Genomic DNA, 22,106 nt, shown 5'->3' on the forward strand with positions numbered 1-22,106 from the left:
CAGCAGCAGTAAGCACAACTTTTTTTTTTTTTTTTTAACTCACATTTAAGTTTCTATTGTAATTTAACTGCGCTTCTAAATTAAAAGTTTCGTACTAGGGGAGGTTTATTAATGGGCGCAATCAAGGAAGTGTATCCTGCCATAAATCCTTAGCAGACCAATCACCTGAATTAGCAGAATGCTAGCATTTTAAGGGAAAAAATTGGCTTTCCTGTAAAATTACTTTTACGTAAATTCAGACACACATCGATACTCTTTTGTGAAAACTGAAACAATATGTGGCGTTTTTTGTCTTTTGTTTTAGCCATTCAGCGCCGTTCACTGTCACTGAAGACTGGGTGAATGGCGCCCTCTGTTGCCTTCCTGCGTGAATTTCATCCAATTTCTGTACAACGGGATTACCGGGAAGTGGAATGTTTTGAGTATTTATTTTTTTTAGAGAGAGAGCTTTATTCATGGGCATTATTTATGAACAACAGTACAGATAAATAAGGCACTGTATTTATCTACAAAACCTATGTACAAAAGGTTAAAAAACAGTATCAGACATAAGAAAAGAAAGTAGATGCTCAAGTAGGTAACTGGAACATAAATCAAGTCATGTATCATAGAAAGAAAACTGGGCTATTTAATTTAATTTAATTTAATTTAAAATTATCATATAGTGTGGCAAGTTTTAGGCCTTTTTTGTCATTTGCAAGTTTTAGCAACTCACTGAAGAGTTTACATTTGTTCAGTCATCTGTTTATGCATGGTTTAGATTTAAAATATCTACATTTGTGAATTAAAGAGTTCCCTAATAATACCACAGTCCTGATAAAAGAGTCCAAATTTGGATTTTTGATAAGAATTCTAGGTTTAATTACAATCACTGTTAAATGTAGTAATGAAATTCCCTGGACTGCAGCCAGCTCCACATGTCATTACAGAAAGTTTGCACTGATTCACAATTAAAAAAAACAAACAAAACAGGTGATCCAGACTTTCAATTTTGTTTTCACAGAATACACAGGTGTTGACATCCAAATTAAATTTCAGCCTAGGTAATCACTAGGCAGGTAATTCTCATTTGGGACTTTGAAGTAACCTCTTCAGGAAGTGAAATATACTTTCTCTGTATCACCTTAACCTCCTCAGAATATAATTTCTTCTAACTGGGTTAGGACCGATTTCATCTAACAACATATTTCTGATAACTTTGTTTGTACACCTGTCATAAACGTCAATTATTGCTGTGCAGAGCTGTCTCAGGCCAAGAGAAATCCTTGAGTACACAATGACTTCTGTAATCATTGATCTCAGAGGGAGTGAGATGGCTCTTTGTCAATGTTTTATAACTCTTAGCAGTGCATCTTAACTGGAACTTCTCATAGAATACCCCAGGCTGTAATAGATCACCTTTCTAATCCATAAAATGAGCTGCAGCCCAAATCCCTCTGGACCTCCATTCATCTATGTACACAGATTTCTTGCCAAGTCGAATGTACCTGTTGTTCCATAGAGGAGTGTTGTGTGGAGTAAAGTTATGGTTAGAGATAAATAGAAAAGGAATGATGGAAAGTGGAAAGGCTATTCCACCTATTTTCCCAAAAATCGCACTGGAAACAATGTATCAAAAGGAGTGTCTGTTCCCAGTGAAGGATCTTAATCATTGCAGTTTTACCATAGATCCTTTATTAATCCTTTGCACAAAATTACATTGCCATGGCAGCTTCATCACATACATCCCAAGCACCAAAATAAAACAATAAAACAGCCAATAATTAACATGTAAATATGCAAATATTTGCAAAATATGCAAAATCATATTCTTATTATTATTGTGCATTAAAAAGTCTTATAGCAGCTGGTATAAGGGACCTCCTAAAGTGCTCAGACTTCCACTTTGGTGCAATCAGTCTTTGACTGAATGTGCTTTCTGTTGAGAACCTCTTTGGTGCGGAGTGAGTTTGCAGGATTCATCATAACTGATTTCAGCTTCAAGAGCATTCTTCCCTACGTCACCTGCTGGACTGGCTCAAGTTTAGAACTGACCACAGAGCCGGCCTTCTTGATAAGTTTGTCTGCTCTGTTCCTGTCTGCTGTGCTGTGACCGTGTCTACCCCCCAGCAGGCCGCATGAAAAAACAGCGTACTGGCTACCACTGCATGGTCGGTGAGAGGGCTGCTTTTTGGAACAGGGACCAAGCAAGATATTTTCCAGAGCCTTTGACCTTTTCCAAACGCAAGCTCAATCTTGCACAGCTCTGCGGAGCAACTCTTCGGCAGCCTCAGGCTGATATCATCAGGCCCCACTGCTTTCCCCAGCTTCAGTCAGTCAGTTCCATCTTGACCCAAGATGGCTGGAGAATCATAGGCAAAGCCACTGGTGGCGGGGTGAGGGGGATTTGCACTATTAGCACATTATTCATAACATCGAAATCAATGGCATTATCCTCACCATCTTCATAGTTTTTAACCATATCTCTTTGTTATGTCCCGCTGCTGCCATCTGTTTAAAACTGACTTACATTTTTCTATATTAACACATGTTCCCATTTTTGGTTAATATCCTATCCTTACAAATTACAACGCCCAATTATTTCACTTCCTTTATAATCTGTAAATTACATGTTGACTGCAGGGTGCATTCATGCAGAACTAGTATGTCACATTTGTTTATATATAGCTGAAGCTTTGGAGAAGTGGTTGATCACCTTTAACAGCTTTCCATCATTTAAAAATATATCAAAAGTTAGAACATTTTGTATCTCAAACTGACTGAGAAATTCATCCATGCTTTCATATCAAACAGGCTAGACTAGTCTAATGCCCTATTTTCAGGATTATCCAACTCATCAGGACGACTTAAACCCACTCAGAATGCAGTAGCCAGAGTCGTTACACATGGAAATGTGAACATATTCCCCCAGCCTGGGGTGGCTGTAGCTCAGGAGGTAGAGCAGGTCACCTACTAATTGGAAGGTTGGTGGTTTGATCCCCAGCTACCCCAGTCTGCATGCCAAAGTATCCTCGGGCAAGATACTGAACCCCAAGTTGCTCTCCAATGTGTTCATCGGAGTGTGAATGTTAGATAGAAAGCACTTAGACATAGAAAAAAAGTGCTTGTGTGAATGGGTGAGTGAGGCATGTTGTATGTAGAGTAGAAAAGTGCTATATAAGAGCCATTTACTGAAGCGACTTCATTGGCTCCCAGTTCAACACAAAATTACCTGTAAAATCCTTCTATTAGTTCATAAAGCTTTCAATGGTTTGCTCAGTGTCTTCTAACCCAGCTATCCTCTCAGGTCATCGGGTGCAGATCTCTTAATTGTTCCCAGAATCATAAGTGTGCTGACTCTGCTTTCAATTATTGTGGTGCTGTTCTTTGGAACGAGCTGCCTCCTGATCTGGGGTCAGTTAGGACTGTGTCTACATTCAGAATGAACTCAAAACCTTTTTATTGTGTGTGTGTGTGTGTGTGTGTGTGTGTGTGTGTGTGTGTGTGTGTGTGTGTGTGTGTGTGTGTGTGTGTGTGTGTGTGTGTGTATTAACTTGGATTTTATTTCTTTGTAAAGTTTTACAGTGTTTTCATTGTCTTAAAGCATTGTAGACCTACATTTTTTTATGTTTATATGTTCTATGTTAAGCACATTGAGTTTATGTGTAATGAAGTCTGCTATATAAATAAAATTGCCAGCTGCCTTAATATAATCTGTTTACCCATCACATTTAACCCTTCAGTGCAACTATTTTTTAATTAAAATAGACAGCAACTCTCCAATCATGATACAAGTGTTGAGCGTCCTTCAGCAACATGCCCACAGGAACTGGAACGCTGGAGGAAAACAGGAACAGGTGTCACAGGGACATTTATAAATAAGACCATAACACCCCCAAAAGTTCAATCCTTCCTCAGCCTATCAAAGCCCAGTTTTCATCCTCACAGCTGTGAACCTGTGAGGATTTAACGTGAGATTTAGCAAAGTTTACTCCGTGGCGGTGTCATTTCTAAGTCTGTTTGCTTTATTATGACACGTTATTTCCACGTTTTACCTCATTTGCCACTTTCTGCTATTTAGCAAACAGAAAACTGCAATATAACTGGGATTAATTAAATAAAATATATCTTAATTATCCCAAAGATGGAAAATTAAAACCTAGAGATAGGTCAGCAAGATCAGCAGTTTCTGAAAATACTCAGACCAGCCTGTCTGGCACCAACAACCATGCCACATTCAGCATGTAAATCTTCTTTATTCCCCGCTCTGGTGCTCAGTTTGAGCTTGAGGGGTTTGTCTTGGCTGTGTCTACATGCCTAAATGTGCTGAGTTGATGCCGTGTGACTGACTGATTAGACAACTGCGTTAGCAGTAGAAGACATGTACCCAGTAAAGTATCTGGTGAGTGTTAATATTAAAAAGGTTTCCAAAGTATTTCATGAATTATTAACTTACCAAAAGACTCCAAAGATGCATCATCATCTGCTCAGCTGTGGATATCTGTAAATGTCCATCCTTTCACTTTTATCTGATATGAGTAAGCTTGCAAAAAGTTAGTAGTTCCTTTAAATGTGAACATTTCCACAGAGTATTTGTACTTAAAGGGGAAAATTTGTATTCAGCGATGTAACTGGCCCGGCCTATATGAGATCAAACTGGACTCTATGTGGCCCATAAACTAAGATGAATCCGACATCCTCGAGAAAACAGTTATGACTCCTGTCACCACAGGGTGGCAGTAAGACTTAATTCATTTTATCTCTAAATCTGCTGCTTTTCTGTACACACAGCATCTCAGGTTTCTTGCATGTTTTTCTCCCGTTCTCCATTAAAGGACCTTTTTTTTTTTTTTTTTTTTGGAAAGTTTTCCTTACCGGAAATGCGAGTCTAAGAACAGAGAGTGCTGCATGTAAATCTTATTTAGAGGCCACATGTGATTGGTAATACTGGGATGCTGGGCTTTATTCTAAGTTTTACATTCTGAGAGGGTTGACATCTTTGCACAGTGAGACCGAAAGGCCTTAGCGGTGGACATACTGAATTGCCATAGGTAGACAGACTCACTAAATTTCTCATAACACCCACCCTGAACCTAATACACAGTTTGAGGCGATGCCTCAGCTTGGAGCGGTCTATCACAGGACAGCATACTGGTTTAATCCAGTCAGTTCAGAGGAAACAGCTGGGTTGCGCTCATGAGCATCGTTGTTATGAGATGATTACGCACGAAGTTAGAAAATGGTAAACACGTTCTGCCGAGTGGAATTTTTCCATTATTGTCGAGTTGATGAGATCTGTCTGTAGAGGGCGTGAAGGGACGAGATGTCAAAACACACTCGTTAAAAAGAATTCCTAACATATGGTTGTGTTTCGTTATTGCGCCCTTGGTTAAGTGGTCGTTGTGCGTTTATATTTTCACTTTTATTTTGCGTTTTTAGTTCAGTTTCATTTGTTGTGAATCCATAAAACTTATTGCATTTCCTCTTTTAATTCTGCTGCTGTAACTAACTGTTATAATACCCTCATATATACAGGGAAGACAAAAAAAGGCTTAAGTTCGCCTTTATTGTGTTTAAACACAGTACAATGTGAGAAGGATCCTCGAAAGAAAAAAAAAAAAAAGCGGCACAGGTTGTCCGCTTTGCCTTGCGCGTCACATACCTGAACTCCGCCCCTCACTATGCAATAAAACCCCCCGAGACAGGAAGAACCTGTCAATTCCTCTCACTCCATGAGCACAAGTTCTTCAAAGTAGTTTACTGCATGTTGTCACGGGAGATATAGACTCACTACATTCGGACACATTTCACAACTGAACCTAAACCACTCAGGGCGTCTCATCTCAGCCCTCCATGCTTCTGCAATCCGGCGGGTGTTAAGATCCATGGAAGTGGCCGGCTTCTACGAGGAGGGCAGCTTTGCTATCCACAGTAGAGACAGCGTTATCAGCCCCATCGGCGGCGGCTCATACTGGAGGCTCGGTGACTCGATGACGGAACTGGGCATTGAAGAGCGGGAGAGAGCGATAGACTTCAGTGTTTACCTGGATTCAGCTTTGCACTACCCGCAGCTGGCGGCGCAGACGCAGCAGCAGCAGGGGGACGTTTTCTCAGATTTTTTGGCAGAGAACAAGAAAAGAGTTGCAGCTTTGCAGAACTACAAGAACTACTCGCTGTTGAACGAGCTGGAGACGAGCCAGTGCGACAACCTGAGGGACCCAAGGGAGCCCTACGCGCTGGGTTACGCGGAGCTGCAGGAAACCCGCGTGGATAGCGTACTCAGCCCTGAACTTGTCGGGAGCCGCTACAGAGCTGCTGCTGCTGCTGCCGCCGACAGAGAAGACAGTCAGGAAGACGCAAAGATGGAGAACGGGTCGTCTGCTTTTGACATGAGGTCCTACGTTCACTACCAGTCCACTAGTGGCAGTCTCGGAAACATCTCCACTGCGTCCTCGACTTGTTCCAGCCCGCCCGGCACACCTGCCCCGTCAGGTAAAGGCAGGTCACCATCGCACAGCGGCAAAATGTCTAGCGGGAAAGCAAAGAAACGCCTGGACAAGGACAGTGACGAGTACAGGATGAGGCGGGAGAGGAACAACCTCGCCGTGAGGAAGAGCAGGGACAAAGCCAAACTGCGCAACTTGGAGACTCAACATAAAGTGCTGGAACTGGCCGCAGAGAACGATCGTTTACAAAAGCGAGTGGAGCAGCTGTCCAGAGAGCTGGCCACCCTGCGCAACCTGCTCTCTGCCACCGGACAGTGTTAAAATGCGCGCGCACACACACCGGAGACTCTGCACGGATCTCCTTGCTGTTGTCTAATCATTGGTGGACTTTAGAACCGGAGGGAATCCACTGTGCTGAAAACGGTACGCTTCACAGGTGAAGACAGCGACCACCAGTTTACAAGGACACTTTGAATGGGACTAAAGGAGTGGGTGCATGTATTGCGCAATCATTCACGACTCTTCACATGTCACCTTAGCTTTATTCTCAGATGTGATTTTTCTTTGTGTGTGTGTGTGTATGCAGTATTTCTGTGCAGGTTTTACATACATGCGAGTGAATTTCTACCCTTTTTGTGTGTGTGTGTGTGTGTGTGTGTGTGTGTGTGTGTGTGTGTGTGTGTGTGTGTGTATCTGGAGCAGTGGTTGTCAAGGGAAGAGTTGTGCTGCAGTGAAATGATGCAACTCTTTGTAATAGTATTGGCAATGAATGAAATAAGTCTAATTATTTAATATTAAAAGGTGAAATGCTTTAATTGTACTTGATATTTTATTGAATTAAACAGATTTATACTTTGTTTAAACAATTTCACTTGCAATTTCTTCTTTTTTGTCCTTTTGAAGCAGGTGAAGGTGCAGACAGACAGACAGACAGGGGCGTTTGCTTGTCTAATGTTCACATTCATCATAGACTGACTGTGTAATACCACATATTTCTCTTACAACATATTGCAGATAAGAAATTGGCTCAGCAGGGAGGCATATTTCTAATCTTTTAATTCAGGCCTGCGTGCTGAAATACTCCCAAAAAGAAACACAGAGCAGGAATTTGATGTTTCTTTCTGGAAGTGGGGGGAATTTTTATAACCTCACATTATATTTGAAGTATCTGCTTATAAAGCGTATTCACAAAGCAGAAAGTGGCATCTGGTAGTTTAATCAGCAGTGACAGATCTTCGATAAAGGGGAAAAATGGTTAAATAAAATGGAAAGGTAATGATATTCCTGAAATATCAAGCAAAAAAAGGCTATTTACACTACTGTTGGGTAAATGAATGCTGCAGCAGCTCTGTTTACTTAATGATTTGGCAGAAAAGTTCTCAAATCCTGAAATACATCTAGCCAATTTCTGTTGAAACGATACTGCTGAGGGCAGCAAAAAGCATAAAAAAAGACTTGGTCACACTGCACGCAGCACAGAAATGTCAGCTTTATCTTTAGCACACTGCTCTGTCAATAGTCTGCAGGGTCCACTGGCCCAGAGAGGGGTTCAAGGTTGCATGGAAATTAATCAGCAACTAACCTCCTCACACAACCCGAGGTCACGCTTTACCAGCCAAGATCTGGCTGACAGTGAGAGCAAACCTCATTTTAACCCTCAAGTCAGGAAAAAGAAAATGTAGAAGTTGAAAAAAAAAATGGGAGTGACAAAGTAGGTTAGCTACAGCAGACACCATAAGTTGACAAACGGTCTGGAGTGGAATTTACCAAGCCCTGACACGGCAGTTCACTGTGTGCACAATATGAAACATATCTGTCACAAGCAAGCAAACCCCCAGACTGAGCAGATAAAGAGCCAGGAGCACACTGGGATTTGAAGGCTATCTGTGACAACTCAGGGTGGGGATTGTTTTCCAACGTTTTCCTCAAACAGCAGAGAAAAGTGGGAGAATGCGCCTCTGCTAGTTTTTCAAGAAATGACACTTTACTATGTTGGCAGTATAAAAAGAAAAAAACACCCAAAAAAAGTCACATTATGTTCTCTTTATGAAGCATAAAAATGGTGTGATGTTCTTTGTGTGCAGTGAGAGATGACATTTAGGATGTTTCAACACACTCCATGATGAACAGTTTAGCTTTTAACTGTTGTGCAACATCCTCCCTTTCCAACACATACCCCATGAAGAATGCTACACCCACATTTAAATAAGACATTGTTGTACTCTATGTTCATGACAATAGCTTTAAGTGGTTGTGGCTTGGTTTTAATCCCCAAGGCCAATCACAGAAACAAAGCAATGTTTCAGAGAAGCTCTCCATTGTTTGTCAGCAGGGTTCCTGCTCCCGTTGCTCTTGTTGCTCTGGTCCTCGCTGTCAGCGTTGGCACACATTCTTTAAAAACATTCTCAACATACTTTCTTCGTTTCCTACTGGAGCCCCACTCAGTCTTTCCCTGATTCTGGCTCACATGCTGACAGGCAACAGGGAAATTCCCACACAAGATGACCTCTGTGTTTCAAAGTTTAGCCCGGCCCCCCCTGTCCGTGTTTTACCGTCAATGGGCAGTGTCTGACTGTAAACTCCTCATTGCATCACATCTCCTCTAACTGTTCTCCTATAAACCAATACAAACACACAAAGACACGAACACACACACCTGTTATCCCATTGCCTACTAGTTGTGAAATTGAAGAATTTTTTTCCGTCTATGACTCATGCATATATGTTAGCAGTTGTGTTCCTCAAAACATTTTGTTATATTGTTGCAACAGATTTTTTTTCTTAAAATAAATTTGAAGAACCCTTATAACTCTCATCATTTAATGTTCCTTTTATTTATCTTTTTTCTGATTTGTTTTTGACATCTCAACTGACTGCAGCAAAAACACGCTACATGTTTTACGTTATACAGAAGGCTGTTAAAGTCAATTCTCTGCATTATGATGGAGGAAAAAACTACTGATTATGCTTCTTTACAACAAAGGGATTTTAAGACGCATCACGTGTTCAGATATATAAGAGGGAGTCTGCAGCTCAGGTGGTAGCATGGATCGTATACTAAGCGGGATCCCTGACTTCTCCAGTCTGCTTACCTATGACACCTCCTTGAGCAATACGCTGAGCCCCAAGCTGCCTCCGATGAATCCATCAGAGTGTGAGCATGTCAAGTAGAAAGTGCTTAGGCTGTAAGAATGTGCATGTCTGGGTGAATGGGTGAATGAGACTTGTAGTAGAAAGTGTTTGGGTGCTCAGCTGAGTAGAAAGCTGCTATAAGCACCTATCCATTTTACCATACACAGTAATTGTACGGTAATCTTGCAACATATTTTGATAATTGCATGAACATTTTGGCTAATGTAAAATATTTGTTGCATGTAGCTGCTCAGAAATTGAGATTTGGTGCTTTTCTCTGTTACACTTGACAGTAATATGATATATTTGGTTTTTGAGTGATTTTTCAAACAAAATAAGAATGACCTCTGAAAAAGTATTGAAGTATTTGAAGTACTGAAGTTAATATTTTACACTTTTTTCAGGCATTCTATCATCAAAACTGACCAAATCAACAATATTCATCAGATTAATAAATTCTTATTTTCTATTAAATATCTCACAAACTGGTGACTTTTCCAGCATGTATGCTGTAGTTTGTCTTACATCAGTCGGGATAAGCTGAGCCATCCAAGTTGGGTAATGGGGTGGGGTGGATAGATGGTTATCTTTAACCCTAGTATTCTTGTTGCTGTAGCTGTTGCTTCATACTAGTAACCATCACGATCAGCTCTGTCATTCGATTACAAAACACAAAGCAACACATAACAATGATATGCTTGATCTGTTTCTGACTATATGTAGAAATCCGGCTGAAGCTTGTTGGGTTCTAGTTAACGACGCCTTACAAACATGTAGTTTCATGTTTGTTTGTTTTTTATGTGAAAGGCTGAATAATTCCCTAAAACAGCTGGACACTGTTTTTAACAAAAATAGTTCAAAAGTGTGTTCAGTTGATAAGGAATATTTCCAGCTACAGATTTATGGTAGCAGAATGGTACATGCGTGGCTCTATAATAATGTTTTTAGTTTTTGAAGGTTTACAGTACAAAAATACGTAATACATCAAGTTTGGGCTGCACAGACACTACACAGGGACACATTTACTGATAGCCTGTTTCTATTTCATCTCTGCATATGCAGACCTTTTTTTTTTCCTGTTATAAGCACTGGAGTATCTCAATGTCCCATACTGGGTCATTTTTTACTTTCTGTTTGCATGTATTTTGTGTTTGTTTGTTTTAAATTGCTTCACGTTACCTTAAGCTCTATAAAACTGAATACACTGAACCTGATAACCCCAAATAACATGTTGCAATATCAAGGCCCATGGGACAACTTTGGCCTTTAGTGAAATTTAGTCCACCCAGTTGTGGCTGTGATCTGTACATGTCAAACTAAACAAACAGGCATATCTCCACTGTGCCTGAAAGCTAACAAGTTAATACAAAATGCAACAAAAAGGAAAGTTCACGCAGAAGGAGCGAGACTGAGTAGCTTTTATCTGCGAGTGCAAAGAGTGGGCTGTGAGACACTCTGTTTTCAGAGACATCGTTTCTGGTATTAGTTTACTGTTTGAATCCACACGGCGGTAAACAGTGAGTCACAGACAGGGTAGGTTGCAGTCAGAGTCATGGCAGAAGGTTAAACGTCACGATCAAAGATCTTTTTACTTTTCTGTGCTGAACGTTGTGGGCTTTCTGTGGACCAAGCTGTATGTGAAAATGCTACACAAGACACATTTCTGATGAAATAAATGAAAGCTCTTTCTGGCCCTTGATGTGATTCTCAGTGTGTCCTCAGTGCAGTTGTATAAAATTTTGCATGCCTACTCTTAATCTTTTTAAAGTTTATTATCTAATAACCAATAGCAGACCAGGTCAACTTTGACTCTGGTTTGATATAAAAAAACAAAAGAAAAACAAAAAAAATTCCAACTTTCTTCCATGTTATCAGGTTTGTACTCTTTGAATCTGGGAAAATTGTACACTCGTTTCCTAATGCTTCTTCATTTCACAGCCATTTCATGACTATAACTACAAAGAAGAATCCGGTAACGCCCAGTTTGGAGAACTTTCTTCAACTTGAAGTTGATTCACTGAGCAATGTTTGAGTAATGTGGGACTCTTAAATACTGAGAAATCGTTCATGCTGAAATATCAGCGCTTTAGGTAATCTAGTGTGACATGATCCAAAAAACATTCATCCCTTAATCTATATTAGTGTACATTTCCTTAAAAAAGTACTGATATATTGAAAAATTTCCACAAAATTGAGGAACTGAAGTTATTACTAAAGGATAATTCCATATGACACTTTTGGCACAAGTGAAAACTTTCTGAGGTCATCCACCAAGGCTCAAAAGCCTATGAAATTGGAAATATATTGGAAATATACAGGACATTTATATAGAGCTCTTCTGGTCTTGCTGGCCACTTTAAGAGGTTAGACTGCAAGCCACATTAACCCATGTACTGCCCTTTATATTCTCATGTATTATCTCCCTATGTGCATAACAAACTAACTCAGCGATGAAGAGGAAAGAGTGAGAAAGAACACCTAAGATCTGCTGATACTGCGAACAATGTGAAGTTAAACCCTTTTCATATATTCAGAGTGGGCATGTGCAGAAAATATATTTTTAAAACATTAATCTAGATTATAGATCCAGATTTTGCACTGAAAACATACACCTTCTAAGTGTTTTCGGGTTAATACTAAAGGCAAAAAAAAGGTCCTTAAATATCAAAACTGAACCAAAAGTAGCCACACCCTTGTCATCCTTCTAGCAACTATTAAAAAAGACGAGTAAAGGTGATTTTTGACACTGATTTTGCCTTTTCTTTTTCTTACAGTTCCTCCTCCCAAGTGAAAGGCACACCGGATTTCCGGACCATGAGTTGAAACGGGAAGCCAAACCGCCTGAGCTACGGTAAACGGACCAGAACATGATCTGTCTTGAAGTGAACCAAGATTTCAACATCTTAGTTCACTTCTGCTATTTTTGCTGCGGATGACTGTGAAAATTCAAAACTGACGTGCAGAAGTGACTTGCGGTCACTACGCAGCAAGCCTCCCTGCCCAGATCTTGCCTAACAGCAGGCCATCCTTGCAAAATGAACGCTGGCTTAATTATTAAAGCAAAATTCATGTTTAAGAAGACTTTAAAATAAACTCTCAATGTGTGAAGATGAAGAGCACTGTCATGATTAAGGAACTAACTTGCTCATCTTTATACAAATGAAACCTGATAAGACTTTCACTTTCAGCACTGAAAAGATTGGGGATGAGCCCCCTGAATATATTTAAAAATACTTAGAAAGCAAATGTATATCTACGCCAGAAAGCTTATTTTCATCTTCAGATGCTCTTACAAAATCTTAAAATACAACAGATTTCTGATTCTTCTTGAAGATTTATTGATAAAGCAGTGGTAGATAATTTACATGCATAGCTCGCTGTTGAAGTAGAAAGACCACAATGCAAGTACATCCAACTAAGATTAAAAATAAAACTGCATGTACATTTTTACAAAGAACCAGTTCATAAATATTATCATAAATATTATGTGCACTTATAAAATATTAGACTGTGTCTATCGTATGAATCAGTTTCATTTAAAACAAAATGACAGATGTCCAATGAGTGTAGCAGAGTGAATAGCACATAATGGTAAACTGGATAAAGTAACTTTGCTGTTCATTTATTTTCTTTAGTTAGTTAATTAGTGAACATTAGTTACTGAATAAAAGGTAGAACTTTAGGAGCTGTTAACCAGTCAATATAAAGTAGAAATATGCATTTGGGGTCTTTGAAACATTAGAGACGCCTCCACACAGAGAAATAGACCTTCAGTATGTCTGCATGTAGTCTACTAAAGCAGGAGTTAAAAAAAAAAACATAAAAGAATAGGAAACACAACATCCTGCTGAGCTTTCAAGGTGATGAAGCTTGTACCAATATTGAAAGTTCAGCCTATGGCACTGTTCCTCAAAGCTGCCCTCCAAAACTTTCCTAGATTACCAGATATATGAATCGCCAGGCACACAAAGTGAACATCCTGTTTTATTTTGACAACCACACCTCGAAAATCTTCAATATTATGGAAGTGAAAACTTGGCCTCTGCTGTGCTGTTGCAAACCTCAGAAGGTAGAGCGCAAAGATATGGCATCATCTGGATTACAAAAGGCCAGTTTGAACCAGCAACTTCCCCGTTACTGGTTTAAACTGGCTTTTTGAAGCCATGGAGAGGCTGAGTCCCTCTGAGCCTGAGGGGGGATATTTTAAAAATGAAAACACCACAGTTCAGTGTCTGATCAAGCTGCACAGTAAACTCTCAGCTGTAAAATAATGAAATCACAGACAACAGCTTTAAATATCATAGTAGTAGTGATATGTAGGCTTTGACATGATTACTCAAGAGGAAACAGGGTGTGTTGACGTGGCTGGCAGCCGTGAAAACACTTCACCCACCCTATGTGGCCATCCTCACGTTCGCTGTACCTTACCTTTCACCTCCTTTGTAACAACAACTTTTGGGGAATGCTTTTAACACAGACTCAGTGGCGCATAACATCACATGCAACATTTCAGTGTCTTTTTTTTTTTTTTTCCACTGTTGCTACGAGGACAACATCAACAAGAAACCAAAGGAACACAGTGATGACATCTGTGGTGAGGCAGGTCAGGCAGCTTTGTTTACATGTGGACCATATGTTGACATCGAAATCATCGCTCCTTGCTGCGTTCAGCAAGAGGAAGGATGTGGAGCTTATGAGCGGGGAAGCACCGGCTTGAACCTCTTATTTACGCTATGACCTACATGCGTGTTCTTATGATAGTTGATAACTATATGTCACATCAGTGAGAGTGTCGGTTGGTCCTCAGCAGCAGCAACTGGGGGGGACAGGAACAGGAAGAGGAACTGCTCACGGTGAATGTCTCAACAGACGTAACCAAAGACATCAGCCTCTGCCAGAGAGGCAGCAGCCTAATGAGATCAACAACAGTGTGTTTCCATTTAACTTAAAAAACAAACACGCTGCTTGTTTTGCAGAAAATTCACCCCTGTGACAAATGCATCAAAACATATTTTTGACGTATTGATGCCTAAGCTGCTACTCGTTGTTGCAGCTGCTTGAGGTGGAGCTGCTTTTAGCTCATTTATATACAGTGGTATCCAAGGATTTCCACTCTCAGGATCAAGGTGACTTCAGCGGTTCACAAGTTAAATTGGAGGAGTCATCAGCTGATTAGGAAAAATACAAAGCTCTGCTATATCCAGTCTTTTTTTGTTTGTTTTTTATCCCCTCTTTGCTGCTTTAAAACTTTACATCCTTGTACTTCTCACATACCTGTTTGATCTTCTCATGTGGTTTTTATTTAAATAGCAACTGGGGGAACCAGAGGGGAAGTATCTCTGGGGTGGAAGTAGTACCAGTTTGTGATAAAGAGCCCCAACTACACAGAGCTTACAGTGAGGGGTCATAAATCTGTGTGTGTGTGTGTGTGTGTGTGTGTGTGTGTGTGTGTGTGTGTGTGTGTGTGTGTGTGTGTGTGTGTGTGTGTGTGTGTGTGTGTGTGTGTGTGTGTGTGTGTGTGTGTGTTTAAACAGGATATGTTGAATATGAAGCTAACACCAACAGCTCATTACACCATTTCCAAAAAAAAGTTGCCACTCTGTGTAAAATTGAAATAAAAACAAGAGGCGAGTAACTTTAAAGCCTGTTTTCAGCTAAAGTAACAAAACGCCAACACATGAAACACTGAAATGGAAAATGTTTGTTTTTTGATTTAAAAGTTGTCTCTCTTTTTTTTTTATGCCCACTTTGAATTTGATGCCAACAACAGGTTTCAAAATAGCTGGGGCAGACACACGTTTACCGTGGCATTGCATCATCTCTTATTATAATAATATGAGCGAAAGAGATCAGCTGCTGTAGTTTTGAAATAAATGTATTAATGAAGAATGGGAAGATGTAAGATTTCAGGTACCCAGCAATTCATGGCTTCCTTTATTTATTTGTTTTTATTCAAATGTGCCATATGTTTTGAGTAAGTGACATTTCTTGACTCTTCTACTACTACTTTTACTTTTATGGCGCAAGTTTGAGCGCTGAGATAACATGGCATATTTCAACATTTGGCACTTTGTCTCACAACTTCAGGTTAGAAATATTCCTTAGGCATCTTTAGTAGAGGAAGTTTAGATGTTTTTTTTTCTTGTTTGGCACACAGTGTCCATGCATGCCAAACAAACTGCTGAGAACCACAGCTTGGTAAGCGTAGGCATTTCTCGTGAGGGCTTTGTTATCACACACACTCTGTCTTAGTCTAACAAAAATAACAAAACTTTTGCACAGACTCAAGCTTGTGGTCCCCGATGTTAATGGATGGAGCAATGCTGACATCTTGCCACACGATGTAAGTCTATTTTAGGGTGATGGTTAGACTGAAGTTATTGCAGGATTGTGAGACACGAGCCATGTGACCATGAGGTTTTTATCTGTGACTTATAAAATCATAGGCAAAGAATATGTGGACAGGGTCCCTGCCTTGCTCCACTTTTGACTGTGAATGCATGAGCCCAGGCCCAGAGAAGGCTGTAATGTTTCTCGATGTTGTGTTCTGGGCATGTTCAGGAGGCCCTGGGGCAGACGCAGGATGCAGTGGAGAGACCTGGGAACACCTTGGTATCCACACACACCCTGGAAGCACAGGAGAAGGTGGCCAGGGAGAAAGAGGCCAGGGTCTAGAATGCAGCTGAGCAACAAAATAAAGCTGGCATCAAAATCAAAATGAGCAAATATTTTCAACCTAATTATTGCGCTTTAATGATGTACAGATTATTGCATTTTGTTTTTTAATTTATGTTTCTTCAACATTTCCAGCTTTTCCTTTTTTTTTTTGTTGTGTTTGTTTTGGAAATGGTGCTGTAGCACAAAGCTAGGAAGACAGGGCCAACGTACCTGGCTCAATCTACTACTAATGAAAATCTCTAAAGTTTACTAATTAACAAAAATCAAACTCTTCAGACATCTGTCAATATTTTCAGTCTAACTCTTGGTACAATGTAGTTTTTACACTTAGACAAGATATGTTTATCAGTTAGCTTTAGCGGTGCTGGAGGGATGAATTTATTACCTTTGGACAGAGATAAACTGTTTCCAGTCTTCTCTACCTTAACCAACTCCTCTAGCTTTCTGTTTACTGATAGCAGTCTCACCTATCTCTCACAAGGAAGAAAATAAGCATATTTTCTAATGCTACTACTGGAAGTCTGGGGCTCCCAAACCACAGGCTCGAAAAAAATTAGTTTAAGCCCATCCAGTCGTAGCTGTGGTGTGCACACCAAACTAAACAAACAGCCACACCTTCACAGCACCTGACAGCACCTAACACAGAATCCAAACAAAAAGCAGTAGACTGAAAAGAGGCCAGTGGATCCATTAGCCATGAGACAGTTTCTCCTGTCAAAGAGCATAGTTTGCATTGTTACGCTGAAAGATGAAGAATTTTGATGTCCAAATCCACACAGCAGCAAAGAAATTGAGTCACAGAGGCTAAACTGAAAAACGTTATAGTCACAGTAAAAAATTATTCATCCAGCTAAACCTCAAAGTAAGCAGTTTCATTTTTACGCCCAGCTGGTCCCATGGCAAGTGACTAAACTGTATGTTACAAATGAACAAAGTGATTAAAAAAGATCCCTTTCGTTTCTGTTTTCATTTTAAATGAGACATTCTACACAACTTTTGCACTTTTGTCATGTTGAGTCCTGTAAAACAGGCTCTATGAGGCTTGTGGCCATGTGAGCAGGAAAAAAATGACAGACCAACTACTTTGCTTTGACATCAGGGTGCATTTTGAAGTGACCCATAGGACCAGTAACTGTCAGTCAGTTTTGTGAAACAGGTTTCTGTGGGTTGGCTTTGGACTGGCTGTGTAGTAGCCTTCTTGTAGGCCACATACATGGCTTTGCATGACTAAATGTTTTAAAGGTTAAAAGCCTTTTTGGCAGACTGTTTGAGGACTTTATGTGGTCCAAAGTGTACGTGAGAATGCTATATGAAACATAAATTTTCATTCAAAACTAAGGCACATCATTAAAGTCTATATGCATGGTCCTTGATAGGATTTTCATTTCCTGATGTGGCCACTTCAAGGAAACTGAATTTGACACTCTGCTTTAACAGTGTGATTATTTATGAACTTGTTTTTGAAAACCTGAAAACCAATCGCGACCGTTTGCATCTTAAACACTGTGGAAATTTTAACTGGGTCACTATTGATCACAGGTTAACACTGAGGGTTTTGTCTTGGGTTTTTGGAGTTTTGAAACATAAGGGCATGAATAGACATGATACACCTGACGACAGTGTGCTCACACGTTGTGGTATTGCACTCCCATTGTACAGCACTGCTGAATGTGGTGACTCAGAGTTCTGCAGAGTCACTCTTGGGAAGCTCTGACTCTCCTCTTATTCAGGAATTTCCTGATCCCTGCTCGACTCCCTGTGAAAATGATCTGCAGGCTACAAGAGAGACTTCCAGTCAGCCATCGCCCCACCCACCCTCACAGCTGGCCAGCTATTGGGAAGTTCCAGGTTAATAACTAAACTGAGGACACATGCTGAAAGACTTAGCCGGGGCAGGGCTGATATCTTTTTTTGGTCCACTGTGAATGTGGAGTCAGCATTGTGAAAATTTAGGCTGAGATAGGAAGCACACAGAGATAACACATTGCACTTTTGACATTTGTTCAAGCCTCTCTTTTTTTCACTCAAGTTACAGACATCCAAATGTGTGGGCCCGGTAGATGGCATGCACAGAAATGAAACATTTTTATTTAACATATTGTGAGATTCGACTTATTTATAATATTAAAACAACAATCCGTTTTCACCGCAAGCAGCATGAGTCACGACAGCCGCATCAGATTAGACAGATTGTAGTTTCACTTCCGGTCACACCTTGATTGTAGTTTTCCTAGTGCTGCGTGTTCTTCTTCGCTTGACGTCAGCAGAGTCGTGGTTGGGAGTGCTATTACTCACTCTGTTTAAAATGCATTCTTGTACACCACGTACGGCACATTGCCTGTTTCTTAATTTCCCAAACAGGAAGTTCTAGCCAAGGCTATTGCCAAATCATCTGCTCTACACCCCTGTGGTGAAGTTTACTCAATAAATACACGCATCTATAGACATTTCTAATCTTCCATTAGAGTTTGCTGGCCATCATTGGGAAAGTTTTTTAACGCTAAAATGAAGTAAAGGTGTATATCTTGGAGGGTCGCTAAGATTAAATATTGGAATTTAAAATCCAATTTTTGAAGACAGAGTATATTTTCATTTTTAAAAAAATGCAAAACAGAAAAAGATTGAATAGAATGAGAGAAATATCACAGCATGGATCCTCACAATCACCGTGAAATCTGAGGGCAGCGCGTATCCTGCTAATAGGTTTACTCCTGGCTCTACTCTACTGTAAATACAAAGACAACCGATGAGCAAATAATACAGAAAACAGGAAAGAGTGCGGCGACACAACAAGCCCACGCTCCACACTGAGAAAAAGGTGAGCGTTACAGTCCCACAGAGCCACCTGGTGGTGTTTTGAAAACAAGCAGAGGCTCGTCAGTGCTGCAGGGGCCCCCCTCATAAACGGCTCATTTTTGTGCAATCACTTTGGCATATTAAAAAAAAAAAACATGCAAAATCTTCCCTTTAAAGTACACAAGTTATGTGTGATATAACTTAACTTATAATTTCTTAAGTACAGGATATTTCCACATGAAATTTTCAGGACTGAAAACACATTTAAGCTCTTTTAAATGCTACTACTATAACTACACAGTCACAGTCTAAAGCCAAAATCTTGCTTTACCTATAACCAAATTTAAGTGTGTGTGTGTGTGTGTGTGTATATATATATATAAATAAATTTAATGTCTGTGACAGAGAGTAACAGACACAAGTGTTGGTGCCCTGACTGTGTTATCTGTTATCTGATAGAAAACTTCATGACTGCAGGATGGGTAGCTGTTCAAAACAAGTTATAAAATATTTTTATATATGTTTATAGCTATTGCATTTTGATTTTGAAACTGATACTGATGGCCAAAGCTGGTCCTTGAAAAAAAAGAAAAAGAAAAAGAAAAAAAAAAAAAAGGTTTGTGTTTTTCACCCCTGAATATTTAATGCAAGTATTTCCACTACCGGTGAGGTTATGACAGCTCCAAAATGCAGGAAAAAAGTAAGGTGAATTAAAAAGTGCCAAAGTTCAACCCACTATGTATTTTGAGAACCTGTCATTTGAAAAGTTTTCATAGTGTGGGGATAAAGATTTTGCATTAAATATACTATAACTATTGTACAAAATAGATAATGTTCTGCATCTTAATAAAGACAAAAATAAAGCCATTAACAAAAATGAAAAGAGGCTAGAAAAGTAGTTTATGCCTTTAACCGTCAAACTGGAGCCTAAGCTAGTTTTCACAGGGTGAGAGGCAGAGTGCACCCAACTCTGACCCTACCATCCAAAAACTTGGATGAAACTGAGACAATGACAGAAATGAGTAAAAAGTATATTTTAATTCATCTCTGGCTTTAAATTTGCCTGCAATATAAAACAGTAGCTGCAGCAAATTAATAAAATCATGACAAAGCATGATTGTTGCAGTTTGTGCCAAATTGTTTCATTACTTCTCCTGATTAAACGTTTTAATATCTCCAAACACACACACACACTCAAAAGTTCAGTACCTTGCCTAAGGATGGCGCCAGGAAGTGAGACACTGACCTTCAGGTCAGTGTCTCTTTCTACTTCCTGAGCCACAGCCACCTGACACGTCACACTACAAAATGGTCAGATGTTCACATTTGGCCATTCAGGTGATTTTAACACTGAAATGACCTCAGTGATGGACTGCAATTGTGCAGCTGATCAGTTGATGAACTTGATGCTTCTCTTAAGAGCTGTCCCCTGTAAATTATTCAAATTGTCTTTCAGACACACAGACATGTCAACCATTTGTCTTCACATAACTCATCTAATTATCTAATGTAAATAAAATATGAGACATTTCAGGACAGAACGAGATGAGATGTGAAACTGAACAAATCCACAGTAAGTGTGCTTTTTTTTTCTTTATTTAAAAAGGAAAATAACAAATGTAAATAAAAAAATACATGTTTTTGAGCTCGGCGTAAGAATAGAAAAAACAGGAAAACCTGGTGCGACAGCTGCACTGGTGCTGAGATTTAATCCCTTGCTAAAGCAGAAACAAAAAGATAAAGAAAACTCAGCACACTGAAACCTGATTTAAAATATATATACAGTATAAAAGGAAATGAGTATACCACTGTTTAATATCACCTAAATGTCAACTCATTTGAAACTGACAGGACCAGCTTTAGCATCGGAAAGTAGAATTTCGGTGCAACAAAAGTGAACACATCTGTGATCAACGGCTTAAACAGCCTTAACTAGAGAACTGGTAGGTTAAACGTCATTTAATATCCAATCTGGTAAACATCTGCCTGGAATCCCTTGTGCTCACAGCCTTGATCGTTACACTTCAGTTCACCTCCTTCTTTCTAGACTTGGCCCAGCTTTCACTTCATGAGTGAGCAGCACGCAAAGCAGTGATATAAGAGAACAGACCACGTGCTGTCTGTTACTTTCTGTTATCATTTTAGCGGAAATGCAGCATAAATCACAACACAGCTAATTCCTTTGTCACATACATGAGCGTAGCACTGAACCCCAAAAACTATTTGGATGCAACTGTCAGACGGGTGAAAGGTGAGTTTTTAACCGTGAGGGCTCTTCTGTTTGTTTGGTTTAATGGAACGACCCTACCTGCGATCCAAACTTGTAGTTTTCAATTTTGCACAACAGCAAATATCGTACCGCGCAACTCAGAAGAAATGCAAGTGATATTGCACAGTGGTGTACTCACTTCTGTTGTATGCTGTATCTACTAATGCGTCCTTAGAGACAACATTTATACATTCTAATGAAAGGTACAGCTGTCGAGTCCCAAAGGTAAATGATCGCTAGCAGCTTAACTAATCTCTTCTTAGAACAAATCTTTTGATTCACAAATGCAGCATGCTAAAAAAAATAATAATAATCATACAAAACAATATCGCCAGCTCAGGGCCACAACATGATACAATGGACTACAGTGTTTTATTTTCATCCCTGTGCTGGTGTTTGATTTTTGGTTTGTTCAAAATCCCTGGTTCCCTGTTCAGACTCAAGAGTCTGATAAAGTAAAGGGTGACACATTGCTGAGTATCTGTATTGCTGGCGAAAAAGATGTTGGCTACTTTGCATCTCCGTTCATTAAGCTGGCCCTGCACGGACTGAACACACATTCACTTATTTTACAATTTGAGTCAGCTCTGTTTCAGGTATGTTGTACGTTTTGTCCACTGTGACTGAAACTATGGCTAAAGGCCAGTGTTTATAACCCTATGAAAAATCTCAAGCTGTTGAGAATACTCAAACATTACAAACGGAGAGTGAAATACATCACCCTATATTGTTTTTTTTTTCCTGCTCCTGTCTCGTTTGAGCTACCAGGGAGTAAAAAAAAAAAAAAAAAAAAAAAAAGGAAAATA

General features: G+C 39.7%; 1 protein-coding gene across 1 annotated transcript; it reads left to right on the forward strand.

Annotated features, from left to right (window-relative positions):
• The first annotated feature begins 5,699 nt into the window (after nt 1-5,699).
• cebpb (CCAAT enhancer binding protein beta) lies at nt 5,700-7,240 on the forward strand. The gene has a single exon (XM_030734362.1). The coding sequence runs from the start codon at nt 5,865-5,867 to the stop codon at nt 6,744-6,746; it is 882 nt and encodes a 293-aa protein (XP_030590222.1). The 5' UTR covers nt 5,700-5,864; the 3' UTR covers nt 6,747-7,240.
• Nucleotides 7,241-22,106: the final 14,866 nt, after the last annotated feature.

The sequence above is a fragment of the Archocentrus centrarchus genome, chromosome 7 (genome assembly GCF_007364275.1).
Source record: "Archocentrus centrarchus isolate MPI-CPG fArcCen1 chromosome 7, fArcCen1, whole genome shotgun sequence".
NCBI lineage: Eukaryota > Metazoa > Chordata > Actinopteri > Cichliformes > Cichlidae > Archocentrus > Archocentrus centrarchus.

What these genes read in the sequence shown, in the direction of transcription:
- cebpb (XM_030734362.1), top strand. Translation starts at nt 5,865, where the DNA reads ATGGAAGTGGCCGGCTTCTACGAGGAGGGCAGCTTTGCTATCCACAGT.